Source organism: Harpia harpyja, chromosome 11 (genome assembly GCF_026419915.1).
Source record: "Harpia harpyja isolate bHarHar1 chromosome 11, bHarHar1 primary haplotype, whole genome shotgun sequence".
Classification (NCBI taxonomy): Eukaryota; Metazoa; Chordata; class Aves; order Accipitriformes; family Accipitridae; genus Harpia; species Harpia harpyja.
The window spans coordinates 4,466,036-4,490,226 of NC_068950.1; the positions used below are offsets into that span (position 1 = coordinate 4,466,036).

General features: G+C 50.8%; 1 protein-coding gene across 2 annotated transcripts in view; it reads right to left on the minus strand.

Moving 5' to 3' along the window:
• ADAMTS10 (ADAM metallopeptidase with thrombospondin type 1 motif 10) overlaps positions 1 to 22,986 on the minus strand; it is a 59,395-nt gene extending 36,409 nt beyond the window's left edge. For both annotated transcript variants that reach the window (XM_052801657.1, XM_052801656.1), the window contains exons 1-3: positions 22,707 to 22,986; positions 9,762 to 10,100; positions 4,052 to 4,416 (exon numbers count right to left, since the gene is read on the minus strand). In XM_052801657.1, the coding sequence (XP_052657617.1) occupies positions 4,052 to 4,416; positions 9,762 to 9,849 (453 nt within the window). In that variant the 5' untranslated portion in view covers positions 9,850 to 10,100; positions 22,707 to 22,986. The remainder of the gene's footprint in view (positions 1 to 4,051; positions 4,417 to 9,761; positions 10,101 to 22,706) is intronic.
• Positions 22,987 to 24,191: the final 1,205 nt, after the last annotated feature.

The window sequence follows — 24,191 nt, forward strand, 5'->3', positions numbered from 1 at the left end:
TACCTAAAAGGTCTGAGCAACCTAAAAAGTTTCTCGCAGCCCAACATGATTCAAGTAGAAGCTCCATTGCTGTAACAATTCCTGGCACTGAATCTCACTTAACTCCAAGAAACGTGGGCGTACTATCAGCTGAACGTTACCAGCAAGCAACCAAGGCACAGAAACATTCCTGGCATTGCTCAAGCAGGACAAGAAGTATCCCAAAAGTCTAAAACCCATGTTACCTGGCTGTCCTCCCGCTCCCTGTGTGCAACCATAGTTCTGGGCGCAGCCGCACCCCCGTCCTGCCACCAGGTCTGCATCGGTGTTGTCTTTTGGATGTCACAGCACTTTACCAGCTCCCCTCTATGCAAGAAGGATGGGAACCCTGATCTGCCAGGACAAGGAGTGGGGAAGCAGGTCTCTGTAAAACACCTTGAGGTCCTTGCATGGAAGGCACCACCTGCATAACTGCTTTATTGCTGGGCGTTCGTGGAGGAGAGCCTCTCTGGGGTGAACGCTGCCTCCGTAATAGGTTTCTCCTCCTCTCCCTCCCTGCCATGAAAGCTGAATTGGGGCAGTGTGTGCACAGCGAAGTCCCCATCTCCAGAGTGCCGGGGGATTTCCTCCTGCACCAGGCTCTGTTGCTCTTGGCTCAGCTCCACCTTTTCAAACACAAGCGAGGTACTGTGAGGTTAGCCTGGCGAAGGCTCCGGCGGAAAGCCGAGTGTCGGCCTGCGAAGCCAGCTGGCTGCCGGCTTTGTGGGATGGGGAGAAGGAGGTCACCACCGGCTTGGGGCAGAGCAGCAGGAGGGGAAAGCACGTCCTGCCTGAAAACCATGTACCACTAGAAAAGGGCCGTTCCTACTTAAACCCGGAGCCTCTGCAGAGCACGAGAGGCAGGAGGCTCCACCGCTGGCCTGGCATCCTTCGGCAATGAAGCTCGACCATCACAGGAGTCTGAAAACTGCCCCATTGCTGACCCCAAAGACCGAGCTCTGAGGTCCGGGTGCTGGACGTGACACAAGCCTGCTGAAAGGGGGCGGCGAGAAGCCCTTAGAGAGATCCCTGTGGTTTGTGGGGGAGCTAAACTGGATATCCTGTCTATGATTCACCCAGGTCATCTGCAGAGCAGGGATGGTTTATGCTATTAGCTTATAACCACACTTAAGAAAAGCACAGCCACATACTGCAATTCAGCAATTCCACCTCCTCGTACGTACACATGAGGAGCTCAATGTTAGCCTCGGCAGCGGGGCCATCTGCCTTGCTCCAAGCATTCAATGTTCATGCTGACTTCAGGGGGGCTTTTCAGGTGAAAGCACAATTTCAGCACAGACACACAGGGTTGAAAACCTGGCCTTTAAACTGTCCTTTGATGATCTCTGACACAGGAGGTAAGAGAGTGGCATTTCTCTCCTAAAGCTGCTTTCTCCTCGCTGTGATTTTTTTGATGGTAGGACAAGGGTCCTTGGGATCTCATGCAGCCATTGGGATGAAACATGGCTTTGCTTAAGACAGGTATTTCAGCTCCTGACCAGGCTGAGGCAAAGCTGCCCGGGCTGCTCCCTGCAGGCTCCAGCTGCTTCGTGCTTGGCCCTGCTGGCGGCCCACAGCTCTGCGTGTTTTGGAAAATGGACCATTTTGCCCTTTGATCCAACAACTTAAGCCTGGGTGACTTTCCCCCCAACTCAGCCTGAAGCTCAGCGGCGTGCCCTCCATGGGAGATGCGTGAGGTGAGCCATGTTGCCTGCCTGCCTGCCCTCAGGCTGGGGTGACAGTGTGTGTGGCCGGTAAGACGAGTCAATGGGAGCATGCCCAGATATTGGCAGTTCAAAGCTGGGGTGCTGTAAGGTGTGAGTTACGTCTCGGGCATTTGAAAACAAAGCAGTTTTACAGTGGTACACCTTCCAGACACAGAAATTGCTTAGGGATGTTGGCATTTGAGGACAGGAGGATGGCTTGGGGCATGTTACCCATTTTCACAGCTTTGTGTTGGACACCTCTGTGGATGCACTCGTCCCTTTCCCTCCTCCTCATGCACAGCTCACCCCGTAATCAGCACCTGGTCCTTGCTTGTGCCCATTCAAGAACACAACACACAACTCCCTTTGCATCATCAGTGAGTCAGGTCTGCACAAACGTGGGTCACCGTGTGCAGTCCCCCCTTAGCACGTGTCAGCATGAACCTGAACCTTGAGACCTCAGCAACTGGAGACCCTCTTCTGTCCCTATCTGTCCTCTCCAAAGCAGACTGATGCCTTCCTGGAAGGGAGCGTGCTGTGGCTGAGGGATGGCATGAGCGGATCAGCTGTTACTGATCAACCAGAGCTCTGCAACAGGTCTTCTCCGGTGGTAAATACAGCCCCCACTCTGCCAGCTAAAAAGATGACAGACTCCTCTTGTCCAAATTCCTGACCCTATTGTCCTCACTAACCCAGAAGACCTCCTCCCCTCTCCTTGCTGATGTCCGCAGCTCTCAAGGGCAGAAGGACAGAGTTCAGGAAAAGGAGAGGTTGTTGGATGACCCTCCATCCCTCTTTGTGCCTGGCTGCATTTTCCTCCAGACAGCCCCTGGTATCTCTCCAGAGCTAAACAGCCTGTGGACTAAATTATCCCAGTACAAGTGCTGCTGGGCCATTGCTTGCCCTGGACTTGCTGCCCTCTGAAGTGGGAAGGTGCCAGTTCCCTTCTGAGCCAGCAGCATCCAGCTCACCCTTCAGTGCTTTTGTGAACACCAGTAAATTGTCTAGGACTTCAGCAGAGTTCCCATATCTAAACAAAGGGCTAACTAGAGAACCAAGAGTTTATGCAGCTCTGATTTTTGGCTGTGATATAGAAACATTAGACTCTATGATATAATGAGTCAGATTCTCATTTCTGTTAATAACCCACAGCACTGTTCTGGCAGTGTAATTTAGCAATAAATCAAATATGAATTCATTCCCATTTGGAAGCTCTTCCACCCTGCCAGAATACTGCTAAGAGGTGGGGCTGTAGCATAAATATGAAGCTGGCCTACAGAGTCTTTTTCTACATGTTACCCCTCCAAGGGAGCCATCATCCTTGGGATTCGCTAACAGGGTATGTTTGCTCCATCCCTCCATCTGGCAGGTCATGAAATGTGCTTTGTGAGCCAGAAATATCAGAAAATCACAGAAAAATAAGGATGGAAGTCCTTAGTCTATTCCCAGTGCTGGAAGAGCTAATGAATCATACCTGGAGTATTTCTGAGAGGCATCTGTCTGGCCTATTCTTAAAGATCTCCAGTGATGTAGGGGCCACGTACTCTCCAAGCAATCTATAGTGCAGAGCTCAGCTATCCTTACCACTAATGTCTACCATTAAGCTTTCTTGCTGATATTTAAGACTACGATGTCTAGTCCTAGCTGTTAGGACATGCAAAGTCAATCATTCCCACCCTCTTTGCAGTAGCCTTGCTGGTTTTGAGGAATGCCATCTTGCCCCTCTTGACGTTCTCTTCATATTGAAAAACTGATTATTTCAGGTTTTCCCCCAGAAGTCACATTTTTAGCTCCTGAAATCTGGACAGAAGTGACTGGGAACCCCAAGAATGTATCTGCAGTTGGAAGGATCTGAATGCATTTTTGACATTCCCAGTTGTGCTGTGAAATTCCTGCCCTCCTGCACTTCTTCCTCACTAGCATGTGAAACATACCTTTTTCTGTTGCTGTTGGAAGTGGAGGGGAGAGTTCTGTGAGAGCCAGAATAATGGTCTAGAGTCTGGATTATCGCACTCCAATTAAAATCAATGGAAAAATGCCCACTGACTTTGGTAGAACTAGACTACAAGCAAAACATGGATCAGGAACCCCTACTGATGTAATGAAGGGATGTGGCTTTCTTCACCCTCAGCTGATGCCAGTGTGCAATATTCTAGCTTGACACCAACCCCATGCCTTTCCCACCACCACCTGCTGGAAACAGGTGCTGGGACCCAAACTGGGTTGCACTTCTACAGCAAAGATCAAAGAGGCTGCAATCAGCTCTGCTTTATGGGCAGCTCTAGTTGTTAGTATTGCCCTTGGCTGGCCAAAACACAGAGACTCACCAGTCCATTGCAGTTGCTGATGGCGACCTTTGAGTTCAGGTACTGATCCTGCAAGTGGCCCGCATAGTGGCAGTCTTCATGGAAATCATGTTGCCAGTCCACGCCATCTCGCTTCCAGTATTCGACAGTGAAGTGCTCAGCCAGTAGGTTGGAGTGCAGTGTCAGGTTGAGGAGGAACTGGGTTCGGTGGGCAGAGACTTTGTAGAAAACCTGCTGCTCAGATGGCTCGTAGGGCAAGGAGCCCAGACTGCGCCGAGGACGTTGCTTCAGCTGGCTTCTCACGTCAAAGGTGAGGAAATCCCCGTTTTGGTCCACTTGGATGGGGAACGCAATTTCATAGTGATCGAGACTGGAGAGGAACTCCTCTGGGGAGGGAAAGCAAACAGGAGGAATGACATTCTGCAGAGAGAGTCAGAGTAAAACACCCAGCGACTTCAGCATGGAGCCAGCTGTGCCTGAGCATAACTGAGCCGCAGCCAGCACAAGGTGGAGGGACAGGGTCCTGACACAGAGGGTCTGCTCTGTCCAGGCTGCAGGACCCTTAGGGTATTCCAAATAGCCTTCAGCATACACAGCCTTGGGGTATCAATAGGCCTTGAGCCTATGGAGCATAATCTTCTTCCTCTGCAGGTGAAGGGAGAGAAACACACTGGTCCAAGAGGCCATTCAGGACACCCACATTCTGGCTCTGGACCTGGACTATCCCCCATCTCTCCATCTCCACTGGGCAGAGGGACTCAAGGTCATGCAGAGTCACACTCTGTGGTTTGGAGGGTTATTTTAACCTGGACCCTTTCAGTAACAAAGCTAGCAATATGTTCTCTTCAAAATGAGCCAGAACAAGCCTTGGGGTGACAACATCTCAGGAGAAGACAGTCTTGCTAAGGAACTGTGGGGTTCTTCAGAACATCTACATCTGCCACGTGGACCTGCTAACTCTGCTTTGATAACTTGCATAATAACAGCACCATACCAGCCTCCCTGATCACAGCAGCATTAGTGCATTACGTACTGGGCATCCTCCTAAGAGTCACAAAGACAATGTCCTTGCAATACCAATCTTGCAATCAAAATAAAACAGAGGGTAAACATAATTGCCCAGCTGTGCTGAAAAGGCAGCAAGAAAAGAAGTCAGACATCCCGATTCCCCAGTCAGGTCTCTATCTGTGACACCATCCTGCCTTCCCACCTCACCAGCTTGGTGCTCTTTATCATATCAGCCTGGCTTAGCACCTTCTCTTGGGGCACTTGAGTCTTTGAGCCTGTCTCGTACCACTTAGGAAATGTGCTCTGACAAGGTCACTGTCCAAAACGTCTGCCTGCACTCACACGGTAACGCAACACTTTTGGCTGTCAAAGAAATTGGCACTCTGCAACCTCAACAGAAATTTCTCATTTTCCAAGCAAAATGTCACAGGGACTGCCAGATTGGATCTGACTGGAGGTCTAGCTGTCTTTTACAGCCCTCAGTACCAGAGGCTTCAGCAGAGCATGTAAAAAATCATGCACTGGACAGGATAGCTCCCCCTGTCACAGGGTGGTGTTCTGAACCCCTCGTGGCTGGAGGTTCATGGAGTGGGAGAGGATTTGCCCTCTTTTCACTCTGGAAGATTCTTACTGTGCTTTCTGCATCCTATTTGTAGTTGTTTCCTAAGCAAACAGGAGAGGCCAGGCTGCTCCAGGGTGGCTGCATTTTGCCTGGCTCCACAGCACCCATCTTCAAAGCCTTCCCAGCCATCATAAATTTGGACTCCAAATTACACTTTTACCACATGGCAGCACTGGAAAGTTTCCTTTTCCTCTAGTGTGTTTTCCAGTGTGGGAGCCTGACAGAGTGGTTTCCTTGGCCACCGGTAATGGGACAGTCCTTCCCACCAGCTGGGTTTAGGGGTTAGCTCCCATCCTTCCAAACCATAAGCACTTCTGGCACCTTTCCCTTGCCTCGACAAGCCAGAAGTAATTATTAGTTTTTTTAACTTCCTGTGCTCCAGCTTCTCCTGCATCACTCCGCCTCACGTGTGATGCAGCCGGGCAAACAAGAGTGACTATTTGCACTTAAGCAATGACCTCAGGCTTGGAAAAATTTGCTATCGGAAGTGTCTTGTTTTTCTTTTTCCCTCTCTGCAGTCCACGTGGGCTTGCAAAATAGTGAATTGGAAGGAGGTTTGTGCACACAGTGGCTAGAAAGGGCCTGGGACCCTGGGCTGCAGTCTCTGATCCTGACCTGCAAGGTACGTCCAGGAGGAAAAAAAAGTGTTCAGAGCCTGGGGGTGAGGCTGTGTGTGAGAACCTACTTTTGCTGTAGTGCCGGTCACGGTGCATCCTCTCAGGGATGTCACCCTGGAAACTGAGGCACAGGAAGAAAGATCTAAGAGCAGTCCCCTGCATCACATGAGTGTTTTAGGAAGTGATGCTTTAGAGTGGGGATGCCACAAATGGAAAAAATAAAGAAGAGAGACTTTCAACACAAGGAAGAAGCCAGTGTCCTCGTCCAGTATTACAGCTGGCTCCTTCCTCTCCTCTAAAAATGTAAAATATTAGATTAGGCTTTAAGAGATCAGGATCACTTTTACTCCCTAACCCTGTGTACTCTACCCAACATCACAGATGTTCCCTAATTCCTCATGTGCTCATCCCCATCCCTGCCTTGGTCATGCTCCCCATATTACAGACCATACTAGGAGCTCCCAACAGCAAAAGCGGCACTGTTTGGCCCTTCCTTTCAGAAAAGCCATCATGTACCCTCTGACCTCTCAGCCACTTCATACTGTATTAATAGATCTTGGCCCAAAACGTGCAGTACTGCATCCACTGTATCACAAGTGTTTGCACTGGTGATAAGCAGCCTGGTGTTTCCAGAGAGCTGTCAAACTGCTTTGGAAGAGATGCTATAAAAAGCCTTTCTCCAGGAAAACCTGCCCATGGCTCTGTGGAACTCTGGGCACCCCTGAAAGACTACAAACCTCCTAGGAGAGGGTATGGGAGAAAGCCGGGAAGCAGGAGGGATGGGGTGTGGGGAGAGGTACCTCGCTACCCCATTTTTGGTGGAAAGGGAGCACACATCTACAGGGGCAGGGACGGCAGAGGAAGGGAAAGGGCACAGGGGAGGCAGAGGGGTAAGCCGAACAAAAAGAAGAAGAGAGGGAAGGTGAAAGTGGAGGAGGGAGGGTTTTGTTCCCTCCTTGTATGTTCACCATTGCCTCTCTCCTTACAGAGCTGCTTAAAGGATGAAAAGGAAGCAGATGTTTGCTCTGGTCTTGTCACCAGAGCAAAGAGGAGCCCTGGCTGCAGCCCAGACACGATTCCTAAGGGATGGCTGTGGAAAACGCTATGGGATCCCATGGCTTCAGGCTGCCCTGGCATTGTGACAGTCTCACTACATCCTCCAAGGGTCCAGTGGTTTACATGTGAGCTGGGAGCACTGAGATTAGCCTCACCTAACGTTCTATAAAACAGGGAATGTCTAATCTATCACTACAGTTAAACTAAGGTACTAGCAGAAAATTTCCTTTTGATTAAAAACCATTGAGCAATGGTGAGCATGTGCTGAATACTTGGTCAATTGTTTCAGCTGCTGTTCCCTGCACTGTTCAAAACTGCAGCCTGAGTGTACCCGTTACATCTGAATCTCGTTACATCTTTGCTGGCTTGAAGAAGCCTTCAATGCTGGGCTGCTATTTCCCACAAAGATAATTACAGCTTATGACTATGATACGTTAATGTTTTTCCTGCATAAAACAAATACACTGATCTGAGTCGTGCACACAGGGCACGTGAATCCTGCTCCACTGCTAACTGGAGCAAGTCGCTTGGTCAAAATCAGTGGGTTGTTGAAAACGCTGGCCTTTATTCTCCATGCCTCCAACTCCTAAGAGGAGATAACAGCGCTTCACCCTCTTGAAAGGGTGTTGTGAGGATTATGTACTTACTATCTCAGTAGCGTGTTGAAGAGAAGTGTTGAGTAACCTCAATAGCCTGACGCCAACTGTTCCGGATGCAGGGAGCCTAAAAAAGCGCTCTGACAGCAAGAGAGGCCCATGGGGCAGCCTGACCCTTGGGACTGGACAGGGACTGGGGAAGGGACAGGCTGCAGTCCCCAGCTTGGAGCTCCCTTGGCACCACACTCCCAGCAACATCACAGGCTGAGATTCATCCCCCAGACCCGGTTAGGGGAAGCCAGCATCTAGGAGAGCATAAACGCATTAACTGTAATTTCACTGAGCCCTTGGGTTTAGACCGAGGTGTATCAGCAAACGGTGCGGGGACTCGTGAGCGAGGGAGGATTTGAGCTGCTGTGAGTCAGGATGGAGGCGATCTGGCAGCAAAGTCCCCATCAGAGCGTCGCTGCACTGTGAACGCGGTGCTGCAGATGGAGGGAGGTGTGAACTGACGGACGCGGGAGGCCCAGAACAGTCACCCCAGGCATTGCCAGAGACTTTGGCAAAAACGACCAGAAACCGTGTTTGTTTCAGATTCAAGAAAATCTGCCTGTGTAACCTTGCACGTTGCACAGCGCCTGCACAGCATGCAGCTCTGTGTCTGACTGCCTCTCGTTTCGCCCAGCACAAGCTGCAGTATGGCAGTGCCCCATGTTTAGCAATGAGACGGTGCTCAGACCCAGGATGGCATGTGGCTTTCGGTTGCTTTTCTTCCTCCTTCCAGTTCTGCTTCACATGACAACCCACGGCCATCGTAACTACAGCCTGATGGCGTTGCACTACTCAACAGCCCGGGTACATCGCCGACTTTGGTCCTGTTGCAATTAATCTGGGCACATGTGGTATTTCAGGATTATGGCTGCGTAAGTAACTGCCAAGGTTTTAACACCTTGCACAGATAAATGTCTAACTTCGGAGGTCTTTTTTCTTACCTCTGGTGCCTGATGGGATGTTCGTATTGCCTCTTAAAATATGGTCACAGAAGCAAATTAGTTTTAAGCAATTTAACTACCCTGTGTTACCTGCCCATGCTGTATTTGTACTCTAGGCTGGGTACAAGGCAGCCCACCTCACTTTCCAGTCCCTTCACTCCTAACCTGGAATAAAATAATGTACAAGAGAGCGTATTTGAACACAAGACCATTAGAAACACACAGACATACAAGACAGGTACAAAGTGCTCATGCCTGAGCAGGTTTGAGCATTTACTAATGGTAGCACTTACAGAAATGTGTGTGCAAACTAAAACTACTCCTCCAGCAGCACACGTCTGTCCAGATTCAGCTGTGTAGAGTATTTGTATGCTCCAGCAGAGACCTCCATCCCTGCACATGCAGAGGACTGCTTGCAAGCGCACCGGCTGGCTGCACACACACACAACCCTCCTCGTAACAAAGCCTCTATTCATCCGAGGATGCGCCGCTCCACCCGAGTGGAAGGGGAGCTTCCTCTATTGCTACCACATCTCCTTTGCTTTCTAAGCCTGTATGTGGCTCTCATCTTACACAGACCCTACTGCTCTGAATTCTGCAAAAAGTCAAGGAGCGTAACATCTGAGAGCAAAACACATCCTTCCCTTGGAGGTCAACGGAAAACACCTGCAAATTCAGCAGGAGGAGCTCTGCTGCAGTACAGCAAGCAGAGCAGAGTTTGAGGTGTCTCCACCTACTCCTCAGCACAACATTACCCTAATACCTCCCCCGGGGCCAGCATTACAGTTTCTGCCAGCGGAGGCGGGTGGATCCAGCTCCCCTTCCCACTGCGATCCTTACCTTGTGACTGGAACGTGTAACCGGGAAAGTTGCACACAGCTGCAGTGAAGATGACAGTCCATGTGAGAAGCCTCCAAGCTATTGCCATGGTTAGCGATGCTTGTCTCAGTGCAGGGAGTATTGTGCCAGCTGAAAGGGCGCTGTCCCAACATGTCTCTCCCTCGGCCACCGCTTATGTAGAAACAGGAGTCCTCGGTCCCCCCGCAGGCATCCTCGGCCGCTCCGTGCTCTCCCCAAAGCAGCGAGGCCGACGGTGTCTTTGCAGTGTGCTGTGCCCGGGCCAGCGCAGTGGGGTCAGCATGGGCTAATTCGAACCACAGGCTCTCGGTGGCATCGCCCCTGCGAAGGAAAGGGTGGGGATGAGTGAACGGGAGAGACGGGCAGAGGGGAAACAAAGGATGGAGGAGACAGACACGAGGGAGAAAATGGTGTGCAGGGTAAACAAGGAAAGCCCGATCTTAGAGAAGGGAAGAGTGAGATGGAAAGAAAGAAAAAGGGCAGAAAAGGACAAGAAGCGAATGCAAATGCAATTAACCACATCAGGTCACAGCATTGGAAAGCCACATTATCCTGCTACAGGGACACTGCACACCTGGGTGCTCTCTTAGGGGCGAACTCTGCTCCCAGCGCAGCCCCCACACCGCTCTGACAGCAGCAGTAAAGGGCTGGTATATACCTTTTACTTGAGGAAAGGAGCTCAGAATAAATGGGAACCCTTTGTCCTGTGGCAACACCCACAAGGAAGTGCAGACCGAAGAGTGACCTGGTCTCAGTTACCTGATCTCTTAAAGGAGAGCACAAAATAAAAGCATTAGCAGGGTGGTAGTGAGCAGCAACCTATAAATCCTCTCTACTCCAGTTTCCCTGGCTTTAAAATACAATTTAATGACTGTCACTGCACTGAGAGAAGAGCACTTGCTCTCAGTGTATTGGCTAAACCTAAAAAAGTGATTGAAAACAAAGGACCCATTCAGTGAACTCACCCTTACCCTCAGCTCTATCCACAAATGGATCGTGAGATTCCAATTGTATTTGTTATTTAAAATGATTTGCTAATTGCTTCAGTGAAAGATTTTTGGCTTGCAGATAATTTCCACTGAGTCTGAGGCAATTACACAAAACTCACATAGTGCTGGAGAGTTGCATAAAGCCTGTGGTTTTTGTTTCTATCCAGCGATTAGATGACGTATGCAATGAATATGGCACATACCTAACTACTGCCCGGAGAATCCCAAATACCTGAACAACGATGCTCTGCTTGAGAACAGCCCCGCAGCAAAATGCAAATGTTCCTGCAAAGGCTACAGATAAATACATACTGAAGTCTGACTTCAGACTGGTGATGCAGCTACGACTTGCACAGCAGCAGACAGTGCTGGAGCACAGCAGGGACAGGCAGGACAGATGATCCTGAGCTCCTGGGAAGATGAGGCTTGGCTGGAGATGGGAGGATTGTGCTCTTTGCAAAGGTGTCAATAGCCATGGCATGTGTGTGGTCCTCATCCCAGTAAGAAAACACTTGGAATAACGTCATTAACCCTTGCCTCACTCTGCTCTTGTGTGCTTTAAATAGCAAAGACTAACTACTGGCTAGAGTGCAGGGCAAGAGTTCCTCCTCAGCTCTGCCACACTTCCCTTCACCTTGTGTCCTCAGGGGAGTCTGCAATTTATTTCTACTTCTGTTTTCCCATCTCTACTATGCAGTCAAAGATATTTGTGCTGCAGGGGCTTGGAATAATACCCTTCACATGCCAGAGACTAAATAGGTGAGGTACAAGAAGAAATCGGAGAGATGATTCCTGCCCCAATAATTAATCTAAATAAGTTAATGATTTTCCCCTACTAGACAGAAATGTTGGGAGGAATAATGATGCATCTTTAAACCACAATTTGGAGTTCCATATTTTAAATGTTAAGATTTTTAACTGTTAATTTACAGTTAAAAATGGCCAAAGACCACCGGTGAGGCCTTGGGCTGGTCTCCCCAGTCACATTTGGTGCCACTTGCCAGGTCGGTTTCTGCAAAGCCTGGATATAACATCCACGGTGGCAGCCTCGAAGACTGCGCATGCTATCAGTAACCATGAGAATAAACTGCCTAAATCTCATCTCGGGCTGCTCCGCTCACCCATGACAGGTAAAGGGAAGCAGGCAGCGGAGGCAAGAGGGTTGGGGCAGGAATTCTTCTGCCCTCTTCCACCATGACATGAGGATGCTGAGATCGGCACCGTGGGTCCATAAGTCAATATCCACCTGGTGAAAGCATCCTCTATATTGTCACCCCCCAGCTGTGGCGCAGAGAGGGCAGGGCCAGGGCCACAGCAACACACGGCCAAGTGCCGTGGATGCTGCAAGCTGCTCTGTGCCCACTCCCCGCAGGGCTGCGGGAAGTGAACTGGAAAAGGGAGAAGGCGAAACGAAAGCTGGGCGTGCTGCGGCCCTCTCCTAAGTCAGCATTTTTCAGCATCTATTAAAGCTTGAGATTCCAGCTTTATATCCTGTCACGGCTCCAAGGTCTGCGGACAGAAAGCCGCTCAGCTGAAGTGTATTTTCTCCTGGGCTTCACACTACTAATTTTTCTTGTTTTCCAGCTGTTGAACCCGCTTCCTCAAGGCTGTCGTTATTTCCCGTCCTTCCTCCGCCTCTCCGCGACCCTGAGCTGCGGCAGTCGTGACTGGTGCCCTCGTCTCCCCTCTGCCCTTCCCCTTCAGTCCCAGTTCCTCGGCATCCCCTGGAACAGGGGCCGGGAGGGAGCTGCAGGCGCCAAGACCCCGCAGCCCTGACCCTGGGGGAAGGAGGCACGTTTGGAGCAGCACAAGTCAGGAATTACAGCTGCAAAATTCCCGTAAGCTGGGCTGGGGGAAGGGCCCGGCTTCGATTCCTCCCCGCACACAGCAAGGAAAACATGGCCCCTTCCCAGCGGTGCTTCACTTCTGAGACCCCGATGAGCCCGTCTCTTGCAAGAGAAGGACCCGTAACAAGGAGGAGAGAGCTGGAGGAGTGCGGGCTCCACGGCTGCTTCGATACGTATAAAGTTTTCCATAACCTCACTTTTCAGATTTTGCTTTCCGAGTGGCAGCGACCGGCAGGCGCGGACAAGCCCGAGGAGCCCAGGCCCGCACGGGGGGACAGCGGGACGCCGAGGTCTCGCAGGCCGAGATGGAGGGGCCACGGGGAGGCCCGGGGCAGAGGGTGACCTCTCCGGTCTCGTGCCTCCCTCGCTTGGGCCGGTTCCGATTTGCTGCTTCCCGAGGAATTCGTTGTCCTTGGCAGGCGCCCCGCGAGCGGCTGACGCTCCCCGCTCCTCGCGCCAAGGTGGCTTTCGCCGCGTGAACCCGTGGGCCGGGCCGGGCCGCCCGCGTGAGGAGGCGGCAGCGGCGGCGGGGACGAGGGGAGCGGGGGGCCGATGCCACCGGAGCCACCGGTGGTGGCTTTGAGGTCACCTCTTCCCACACCAAAAACACGCGAGAAGGCAGGGGGGTGGGGCTGGGGAGGGGGTTTAAAATTCAAGCTGGAATAAAGCAAAGAGAGAAGAGAAAAAAGAAAAACAGATGACAACTGTTACTAATTTCAACATCGGGGCTGCAGACAGAATTCCCTGAAAGCCCGGCTTTTTGGCCGGGGAGGCAGCTTTATGGGAAGGTAATAGGAAGCAGATGGGCTCTGCTCAGGGCCAAGAGGAAGGTTCAAGGTGCCTCCTAGTGCAGAGAAGAGGAATTTAACTGCTTTTAAAGATGCAGGGCCCGGCGGCTTCCAGGTTTCTCATCCAACTTTTGCAAATTATGAGCTCAGGTGTCCTTTTCCCTTTTTTGAGAGAGAAATAAATACAAACACAGATTTCTGCTTCCAGCTGTCCCCAGTGGGAGCAAATACTTGCAGTGCACCCCCCCAGCCCCCGGCCCTTCTACCGACATCTTCCCAACACGCAGCGGCCACACTGCTTCACCCCCAACAGCATTTCTGGACTGTGCTATTAGCAACGGCGTTAACGAATGAATGAAAGTCACCAGCCCTCACGGTTACTTCTTCTTTCTTCTGTAAAATGGGGTACCAGCACTTCCCAACCACGCCAGGGTTATCGCGATGCCACGTCCCACAGCTTGGCCAGCTTCGGCCCTGGCTCCCTCCTGACCCTACCAAGGGGCCGAGCAGCACTTCAGACCCCGCAGGAGGGCAGCTATGTGGCCTTCATGCGCAGCTCCTGCAAACACAGCACCATGGAGATTTCTGCTCCTCCATCCACTCCAACTTGAAATTGTCCTACCAGTTCAAAAGTTATCATCGGGGGGGAAGAGCTGCAAACACACGGCTTGCTCCACGGCCTTATTTTCTTTGGAAACTAAGCTAAATACAGTGGGGACTGCAGGGTGCTGGGATGTGTGGCTCACAGGCTATGCCAGTGCCATGGAGAGGCACTTGGCAGCTGCATCGCCAGACTTCTCAGGCTCGCCCACCACCCGCACGGACCCTCTGCTCCATGCAGTGGGCTCTTACCTACCACTTGTTATCACAGCTGCCCACTGCGGCCACACAGCAAACCTCGCAGTGCCTGTAGCTCACGGATGCCAATCCTAAGGTTGCCATGTTTTCTGAAAACACAGCACCGTCCACACCTGCTGTCTCTGCTTCGTGGAGGCCCACAAGTTTTGGCTGTAAACCCTTGGCTGAAATTTACTTCCCAAATACTGCTGCAAGGCAGAAGGATAACTAACTCCTCTGTGTGGTCTCTAGGGACTGTCCTGGTTTCGGCCCATGCTGCTCCACTCAGGGGATACTCGGAAAACCACCATGTGCCTGTCGCTGCCTGACCCACAGAGCTGGGTGCCGTTGGGGTCAGAGCAAGGGGACACCCAGACTACCAGCCCCATGTCTACCTCCCTGCAAGAGGAAGCACACAGGGGGGCTCACAAAAAGCACGAGGGCCGAGGACATCGTTTAATTGGGGACTGGAACATCTTAAAAGCAAAAGCCCTGGTGAACTCTGCAAGGCAGTGACTGAAGGCAGCCCTGCCCAGGTCTCCAGAGACAACTCAGTGGCACCTTTGTGTGGTCAGCCTTGCAGAGAGCTGCATGTGCTGCTGGCCACCTCTGGCACCAAGGTATCCAGCATCCATCCAAAGGCAGCTAGCAGAAAACACAGAGTCATATGGCTCCGGCCAGATATAAAAACCCCACATACCAAAACCAGAGTCCTCAAGGAAAATTATTTGTTTTCTCGCACTTTCAACCAAGCCCATCAAACATCAACTTCCATGCAGCCGATCTGCATGCCTAATTTAGCAAGCTTCTTGGTCCAGATCAGAGGAGCGGGCAATGTCGGCCAGTCACTACCGTAGCAAGAAATCAGAGCTCAGCCCTTACAGCCGGGGACAGCCAGGGCCTGTTTGCAATTCACATCCAAAGTGGACATCTCCTTCCTCTCCCACTGCTGCACCCAGCTGCTCTCTGTACTGCCAGCTCTCCCATCTCCACCTGCACCTCTGGCCTCTCCTCACCATCCGCAGGGGAAGAGGGAGACAAGGAAAGCCACCAACGACACTCCTGGCTCCTTTCCTTGAAACTGCTCCTGAATCACATCTCACCGTTTCTACATCCCTCCTTCTCACCCCCTCCACTCCGCACACCCCAGGGTATGGCAAGAGGCAGGTCCCTCTCTCCGGGCACTGGGTTGCCAATGCAGCTGTGTGCTTGCTGCTGGCTGGGGGCTGCTGGCCCGCTGCGCTCCCCTGGGGCGGCGGGTGTTTCATGCGTGCGCAGTCACCACCCCAGCTCCCGGCAGGTTCCTGCACGTTCCTGAGGACAGAGTAAACAGTGCTGTTCCCCCCCACAATGCTGCACCTCCTGCGGCAGGGGGTGAGAGGCCAGGCGGGTGGTGAGCACGAGGGTGGATGCAAAGCTTCCCGAGACCTCCCGGGCTTTCAGCAAGAGACCGTCCTGATATTCCTGACAAAATATTTGGCTGGACTGCTAAGTTGAAAACATGCTGAGTTGCAGATGGCAGAAGTCTTTTTGCAGTCATCCTGCCAGCATGACAGGACTTCCACTGGGAAGTCATTTCTCAGCTCTGGAGTAGCATTATGGGTTAAAACCAGAAAAATCAGCAGCTCACTGCTAGGAGCATCAGCTGCAGAATGCGAAAAATGGGTTAAAGTCACAGGTCTGCAGAAATGAAAACAAGAGCTTGAACGTTAATCTGCTTTGCTGCTCCAAGCCTGGCCTCTCTGGGGGCACGGCAAGCAAAGAATTAGAAACACGTAGTTATCACTGTTCACCAGAAAACAGCAGCCTCCAGCCATGGGATGGTTACTGCCTACACTGCTCTACAGCAACCCTTTAGGATCCCCTCGCCATCCGTCTGGTTGCTCCTGTTATCAAGCCCACAGTGGAGTAAGGACAAGGGCTTTTGCCTTTGCTTTTCCCTTTCTTGCTGGCATCCACCTGGCTGAGAGGGGACCTATGACACTCACTGCAGTCCACCTCGCTTGTAAGGGCTGTTTCATCTCACCCTAAGATTAGCTCTTTGCGGACACCCACGCCAGCAACTGTGGGGTCAAATATAGAGTTTGCCCGGAGGAGAGATGCTGCTTTCACACTGTTAACATAAGGTCCAACCCCATCCAAAGGTGCTCACCAGCAATGTGGGAAATCCAGACTGATGCTGCCAGTCTGAACCTGAGAGGTGAGGGGCCTAAGACCAGGTCTCTGTCCCGCTGCCAGCACCCTGGTACCAGCCCAGGCAAGCAGGGGAGAACACCCTCGCTGCCTTTGGACCACCAGCTCCCTCTCACAGGCTAGCTGCTGCACTCCACACCGGGCCCTGCTGTGCTCTAGCCGGGCACACCCTCTATCCCTTTGTACGAGCAAGCTTCACAGGGTTTGGGCTCACTCCAGTACTGTGTGGGAGTATTTTTTTTTTTTTTTAAAAACACGAGAATTGTTTTACAGTCAAGTCTATTCAGTGCAATCTTAGTGAGGAAAGGACTGCATTGCCCCCTTGCTCCTCTCCAAAATTCAGCAGGATCTTTAATTTCACCAGCAAAGGGGCAAAAGAAACCCATGATAAAGCAAAGGCATATGACTGGAGAGCTGGGAGCACCGACCTCTCTCTGACACCAACTGCTTTGCTTTCTGGAAATACTATCTCTCTGTTACATAAGGATCTGGCCCTATCTGGAAAGCTGGGGTCATTGCATTTCTCCAAGTGTGGTAAAATGCTTGGAGGTCCTCAACAGGAAAGCATAAGAGAAGTGCCAGCTCATATCATCATCAGGGAGGGGTGTTCGGCACGGGGCAGTGCGAGGCCCAGGGCTGAGCCCAAATTTAGCTGCTAGACCAGTCAACTTCAGCCTGATGTAAGGTGGCTACTGAGCAACCCAGTGCTCCCAGCGTTGGACTTCTTTTGCTTTAAGGAGATGACTCCACCAAGCAGGTCCACTTTCAGACGGGACTTATGCAATAGTCTGGAGCCACTCCATGTGACCCAGACTTCCTGGCCCCCTGCCACCACTCTCCTTGCTGGCTTCAGCCATGCACAAAACAGCAGAGTTAAAAAGACAACCGAGCAGTCATTAAAAGAAAGTGCATCTTGTCTACCATACGGTGCCCCTGCCAACTACACGGACCATGCATGTAAGTACGCACATGTTGTCCACATGCATGCAGACCACGACTGCAGCTGTTTGTGTGCAGCTGTGCACGACAACACATGCTATCTGTACGAGGATACACACTACTTGCAGGCATGTCTGTGTTCGGTACCCACACACCCCTCTGCATGCCATCATGCACCACCGATACCTCTGAATATGCCATGCATGAATACTGGTTTTATGTCTGGCATCTCCATATCTGTGTCACTGCCTTCTACTTTCATAAAACTACCCCTTCTCTCTGCGGGGTTCACTGCAGGCAGGAGAGAATCCAGATCTTCTGGGCCTCTGCACAACCAGCTCCCTCCCCTACCGCTGTTCCCACCGCTCTTCCTGCACCAGCATGGAGCAAGAAACACAGCTCTGCTGTGCTCAGGATGCCAGGAAACTGCCCCAGGCTCTCGGAAAGGCCAGGAGCACTCACACCTCTGAGCAGGCAGAGAAGCAGACACAGCCACAGCCACTGCAACGGCCCAGCACAGCCATCTGCATCCAGGCAGAACTGGCTCCTGCAGCAGCCCTTCAGCAGTCTTTGTGCTTACACAACACAGCAACACAAGGCACTGAGCCCTGGGGTTGCATAAAGACAAACATCCTCCTGTGCCAACACTGAGCTCCACTCACCTGCATAACCACCACCGGCTCTCTCCAGGAGGGATCTGCTCTGAGGAAGGGACATGCTGTTTGTCCCAGTTCAGGCAGTAGCATGTTTTATACAGTTATACCTTACAAAGACCTGTCACAGCTCATACACCAAGTGTGGCACCCTAAACCTGACTCCTTCGCCAATGTGGCTTTAGGGCAGGGCCATACCCCGCACATCTGTAGTGCTGTACCTGTGCTGGGACCCTCCAGCAAAGACAAGTCTGGTCATCAGACTGGAATTGCTATGCTAGAAGGCAGAGCCCCACTACAGCCGCCTGCCACGCCACGTGCATCCGTGGTACAGCACAGTCGCATATGCTGAAGCTGGAGAGACAAGAGAGTCCCACTGAGCTTCCTAAGAAGAGCATATGAGGTGACTCCTGTTACCCAGAAGGGCTGGGAGAAGCACCATGGCACCTGCAAGTGAGCACAGAGATCAGCAGCTCCTTCTACCACCACCATGGCACAGCAGCCCCACGGCACAGCAGTGTCTAACGCCGCACTGAGCAATAGCAGTCCTGGAGAGGGGAAGGGATCCACAGCATTGCCTGTCTCCAGCACCCGTTGCTGATTTGGTCCTGCCAGACTGAATTGAAGAATAACTGAGGTTGGAAGGGACTCGAGGGGATCTCTGGTCCCACCCCACTCCCAGAACAGGGTTACCTTTGACATTACATCAGGTTTGGATCACAAAACCCAGGCTGTCTCAGGGAGGTCACATACAGAAGTAACTTGGAAGAAATGCAGTGAGCTATGGAGTGGGACCCTAAAGCAGCAAAATCAGTTTGGACCACACTGTCCTTCCAGAAAATCAGAAACATGTCCTTTCAGAGAAGCGGCTGCATCATGGTGACACAGAGAAAGGGACAGGAGCCCTGGCTGGCCAGAGAGGGATCTCATCCTGATCTGCTCTACCTGCCTCGCTGCCTGCTTGGCTGTGTGCTTCCAGTGCCTTGGGACCAAGACTCCCCCTCTGCAGCCGTGCAGGCAGCACCCAGCCTTCCAGGGCACGGAGAGCACAGTAACGCAAACACACAGCCTAGCTTCTGCCACCATCCCTGTAGCCTCCCCACCTTTCCGAGTCTCCCTGCAAGCAGGTGAATGCTACTGGCTTCATTTCACAGCAGGGCAAACCAAGGCAAGTGGAGAAGTGATTTGGCAACAGCCAAGCAGGCAGTCTGTGCAAGAGCATGGGGGCCCGCCCATGCAATCACCCTGGGGCCCCCTTCATGCAAGGCAGCATGACCATGACAGCGAGCACCCACAGACCCCAAGACAAGTTACCACAGAGGAACATGCCAGGGGAGCTCTGCAGCAGGATGAAGTCTTGCAGACCACATCGGGCTATGGACTCCCTCCAGCCCTTACAGATCTGGAAGATCTGCAGATTGTTTCCAGGCTCCGGCTCCCTTAAGCGAGCTCCGTGAGATCTGCTGTGCAGAGAGTTTATGGGCCCTTTTTCCCTCCCTGCAGGTTCTCTGTTCAGGGAAACATATGGCCCAGATGGTTTGGATTTGATGGGGTATGGCAGGGTGCAACAGAAAATATGCCGACTCACAAGCATGTGTGGCTTCCTAACGAGGAAGCTGCAGCCCAAAGGCCAGTGAGTACATTTATCTGTGCCTGGCCATGGAGGAGCTGCCTTCGTTCATGTCCAGGGAATGAAGAGCTGCTAACCTCAATAGGACTGAACTCATCTTTTGCACTGTGGTTTTGACCAAAGCCACTTCAGGGTGAAGTCTTGGTCCTGTTGAGGTCAGTGGCACAACTCCCACAGCAGGAGGCCAGGATTTTACCCATGAGTTCAGCTCAGCTGGGACCAATATTTATGAATGTTTGACTTCAGAAAAATTTGCAGAACTGCACAGGAATAGATTCATTTTAAGTCATTTTCCCTTTAAAAATTAAGCTACAATGAAGAGTAGGAAATACAACAGCAGTAATGGTGGGTTGGGATGATAAGCAGAAGTGTAAAGACACTGAATAGTCAGACACGGCATAACCCGAGCATTCTTTTCCCAGCCTGGGAGAATGCAGAAGGTAAGAGAGTAGCATCAACGGAGCAGCCCAACGGAGACGCTGCACATAACACGTGCCACTGACATTGCTCCACTGAAGTCAGACGGAACTAAAATATTTTGGCAGAGTTTCTCAGTGGAGAATCTCTCAATCCTTGAATCGGTTGCAGACTTAATTGAAGGCACTCACAATAACCAAGATGGGAAAATTTGCTTTGATGGTGTCCCTTTAAAACCTCCTTCAGTGTTGAAAAATGAGTCTGTATGCAGGCTGGTGGTTTTCCGTGTTTCTCACTCCCCAATCACTGCATGAGATCCGACCTGCTTACAGATTCCCAGGAAATGTTTGTAACTACTCGCCCTGCAAACATTTCCTATGGTGGTGGGGTCAAGCGAAGATCTTTCTGACTTGCAAATCTTCAGCACATCTGAGCTGACATCATCCAAATCACTAGTGAATTGTTTCTGAAAACTTGACAAATTTGGTCCAAATTCTGTTTAAGTCCATTTATGTTAACTTGAGATCTAGGCAGGACAGGACGTGACAAACACATCCTGCGGTGTTTCTGGCTTAGAATGAACTAATTGCTGGAAACTTGGCAAGAAAAGTGGTTTTTGGAGTTGGGGGTTTCAGATAAGCTTTAGATAAGTGCTTGAACAGAATCATCCCCTGGGTGGGCCTGATGCAACCTGCCCTAAAAAGCCTTCCATGGAGCTGCTCCTCTGGGCAGCTGAGCCCATGCCATCTCTGGACCAGGGCTTCATGTGATGATAAGCACACTTTACTCCTCCCTGTAACAGTCTCTGGGTGGCCTTGAGCCATCAGTGATAACAGAGCCTCTCATGTTACAGGTTTGCATGTTGGTACTTAAAAGGCTTCTCGCATGACTAGCAGCCACAGTTTATGTTGAGCAGGCAATACCTTCCCTTAGGGCTACACTTCACCCCATCAACTGCTCGCTCAGTCACAGCTTATTGGGGTCTTCCTCTGCCAAATGAAACAGTTCAGCCCCCAAGTCTTATCTGGGAAAAGCATGATTTACAGGAGATGACAGGACCTTTCCCATTCCACCCAACAAGCAGCTGCTCGGGGAATGCAACCGGAGATGCACTGACAAGCGCTGGAGGTTTTAGGGATCTAAGGAGGAGAAGAAACGGAGAGGGTGCTGCCGTGGGGCAAAGCAGGAACAACGGGAAGCCAAGGATGGAGCAACCAGAGCACTCAGCACGTTCCATATATGGAGAAACTTTGTGACACTGGAACAACCTCCCAAAAACTGGAGGAAGCCTCACTGACAGAGGCATTTCAGACTAGTCCAGGCAAGGCTATGGCGAGCAGAGCAGAGGGAACACCCCTGCACCAGCTGGGGAATTACCTGGGCGCCCAACAAAGCATTTCCCCTTCTACCATCCACAGCGTGGGGGAGATGAGAAATGAACAAAGACTTCAAAAATCTTATTGTTATCACCCGTCATGCACTAGATTGCACGCTGTCACCACGTGAGCTCTGCTAACAAGAATATTAATGAACAGAATAAGAAACAGATCTCTGGTGTGGCTGAGCTATCTCCAGCCAATATGGGGATTGGCATGGACTGAAACAGGAAAACAAACACCCCCTGAGGTTTACATCCTTGCATATGCTTGACCAGAAAAGTCCCCCAAAACAAGCCTCTGTGTGAAATTTTAAATTTTGCCGCACAGCCACGGCTGGCGCCGAAGCAGGGTACCTGCCCTGGAGCGCGGCTCCGACCAGCACGGCTCCACGCTTCCCTCTTGGTGGATTCTTCCCCTCTGGAAGATATTTGCCAAGGTTATTTTATAAACTCCTTTCTATTTATAGCACAGCTCCTTCAGCTCTAATGAGATAATCTTCTGGCATTTCACCATCACTAATATTTACTTTGATGTTTAAAATAACATGTTCTGAGGGATTGATCTATTTAAAAAAACCTTTAAAACATAATCAAAGCAAAGAAATATATGACTAGTGCAACAGGGCCAAATGCCTGGTGATGCACACGAAGTTAATGGTATTAAACTTTTTCAGGGCAGACAGTTTATAATCCTCTGACCACATCGTACAGGAGGGAAAGAGGCATTGGCAGCTCCTGAAGATGGAGAGAGACAGCAAAAGACGGAGAGGGAGCGCAATATGTGTTTATTCTCAGGAATGAAGACAGCAAGGAACGTATAATTCTGCAACAGGGATTATAGCTGTTGCTTTCTGTAACTGAGAGTTTCGCCCACGGCAGCTCTGCATAAGAGAATTATATTTTACAGCAGCAAACATGCAATCAGATGGCTTAATGCAATAAAAAAAGTGGAGTGGTGTGGGGATAGGGGGAGGCGAGGGAGACAGCGCGCGAGTGCAGATGCCTGACTCCTGCTGTCTGCAGACACTTTGAAACACAACCCTGCGTTTTTATGGAAACTCTGAATGTTGGAGAAGGGTGAACATGGTTTTCATTCTCATAAATGTTTTTCCAGCGTGCAATGCTCTTTGGGCTCATTCCTTCTCCAGGGAGACGGTTCTGATTTCAAAGAACATTCGCATTCCCTCCACCCCAGACCACCCCACTCCAACCTCAAAGAGTCTTCTCTGGAAAAATTATTTTAAAGAGTGTTTTACCTTTTCTAGTGTTTTCCCTTCTTTCTTCTTTTTCCCCTTTTAATTCCTTGAGCTTCTTTTTTTTTTTTTTTCTTTTTCCCAGCAGCAGCCAAAAGCTTCTCTCTCCCCCTCAGTCTTGCGCGTGTCAGAAAGTTTCCAGGCTGAGGGTTTATGTCGCCTTCCTCAATAACCTTCTTCTGTCAGACCCAGGCAGCGCTGGAGCTAGAGGCTTTGCTAAAAAGTCTCCTTTCAGGAAGTGAGCAGTAATAAGAGAGCGGCTCGGAGGCAGCATGTATAGGGGCTGCTCAAAAAAAAAAAAAAAAAAAAAAGAGAGAAAAAAAAGAAAAAAAAAAGAAAAAAAACTTTGCTCAGGAATTTTGCCAGGATTACCCAAAAAAAAAAAAAATCCCCAAACCCACAAGGCTGTAAAAGTCCCGCCCTGACTGCTGACATCAGTGCAGAAGGCAGGTCTTGCCTGCAACAGTATAAAACTAATCAGCTAAGCCTTTTTGCGAAGGAGCAGGCAGCGATCTTCCCCAGGCAGCCCTGGCTGCGCGCAGAGCCCCAGAGGCGATGCAGGCGGCTCCCTGGCCGATAAAACATCCCAATAAAAGCGATAAAGCAAAGAGGTCATGCTGACGGTGGCAGACAGCAGACAAAACAGATAAAGCACGCCAGGATTTTTGGTTTTTCCCCCAATAACGAACAACACTCCCATCCTGCATTTTAACTGTAGCTTTCAGAATGCTTTTAAAAAGCCAGTGCACGTCTGATGAAATGGCCTTAACAAAGGCAGCTGTGCTCTGCACTAATGTTAGGTACTGGCTTTAAATTTAAAAAAGCCCTCAAGAATTTGCGAATGTTTTAAGAAGTCCCTTCCCTCCCAAGTTACATCATTTTCGCCCTGCTGGCTCTTGTGATGCCATAATTTCTCTTGTTCTGCTGCCACCATGGAGTATTCCACAGAGGACAATACATTTCTAAAGTAAAGAATAAACATTGCAAATAATAAAATACGGCTTGTTTAAAAACAAAGCCCTCTCAGGACAAATAAAACAATAAGCAACAATAAAGTGCAGGAGCGCATTTCCTTCTTCCTTCTGAAGTCGTCTTTGAGATGAGAACGCTGAATACGTAAGCCTTGGTAAAAAGAGAATTACCTGGCAATTCTGCAAATATTATAAAAATGGGCCCTTCCAAATTGCCATGTGCTGCCCTGTTTTTCTCTGGATACAGAGAACGGCCCTGGCGAAGGACACAGGGAAAAGACGGCAGCACCAGGCAGTGGACTTCCAGCCTGAGCCCATCTCTGAGGACAAAGGGACCCCAAAACTATCCTCAAGGAGCCTTTTAGTATAAGAGGATTTGAATGAAGAGTAAGGGGGTGAAAAGTTCCCGGGGGAAGATGAAAGCTAGGTCTTAGACGAAGCTCCCTGAACATGACACCCCTCTGCCCAGGAGCAGATCGCAAGGAGGGACTCTCTGGAGGGGGCTACAGGGTTTGCA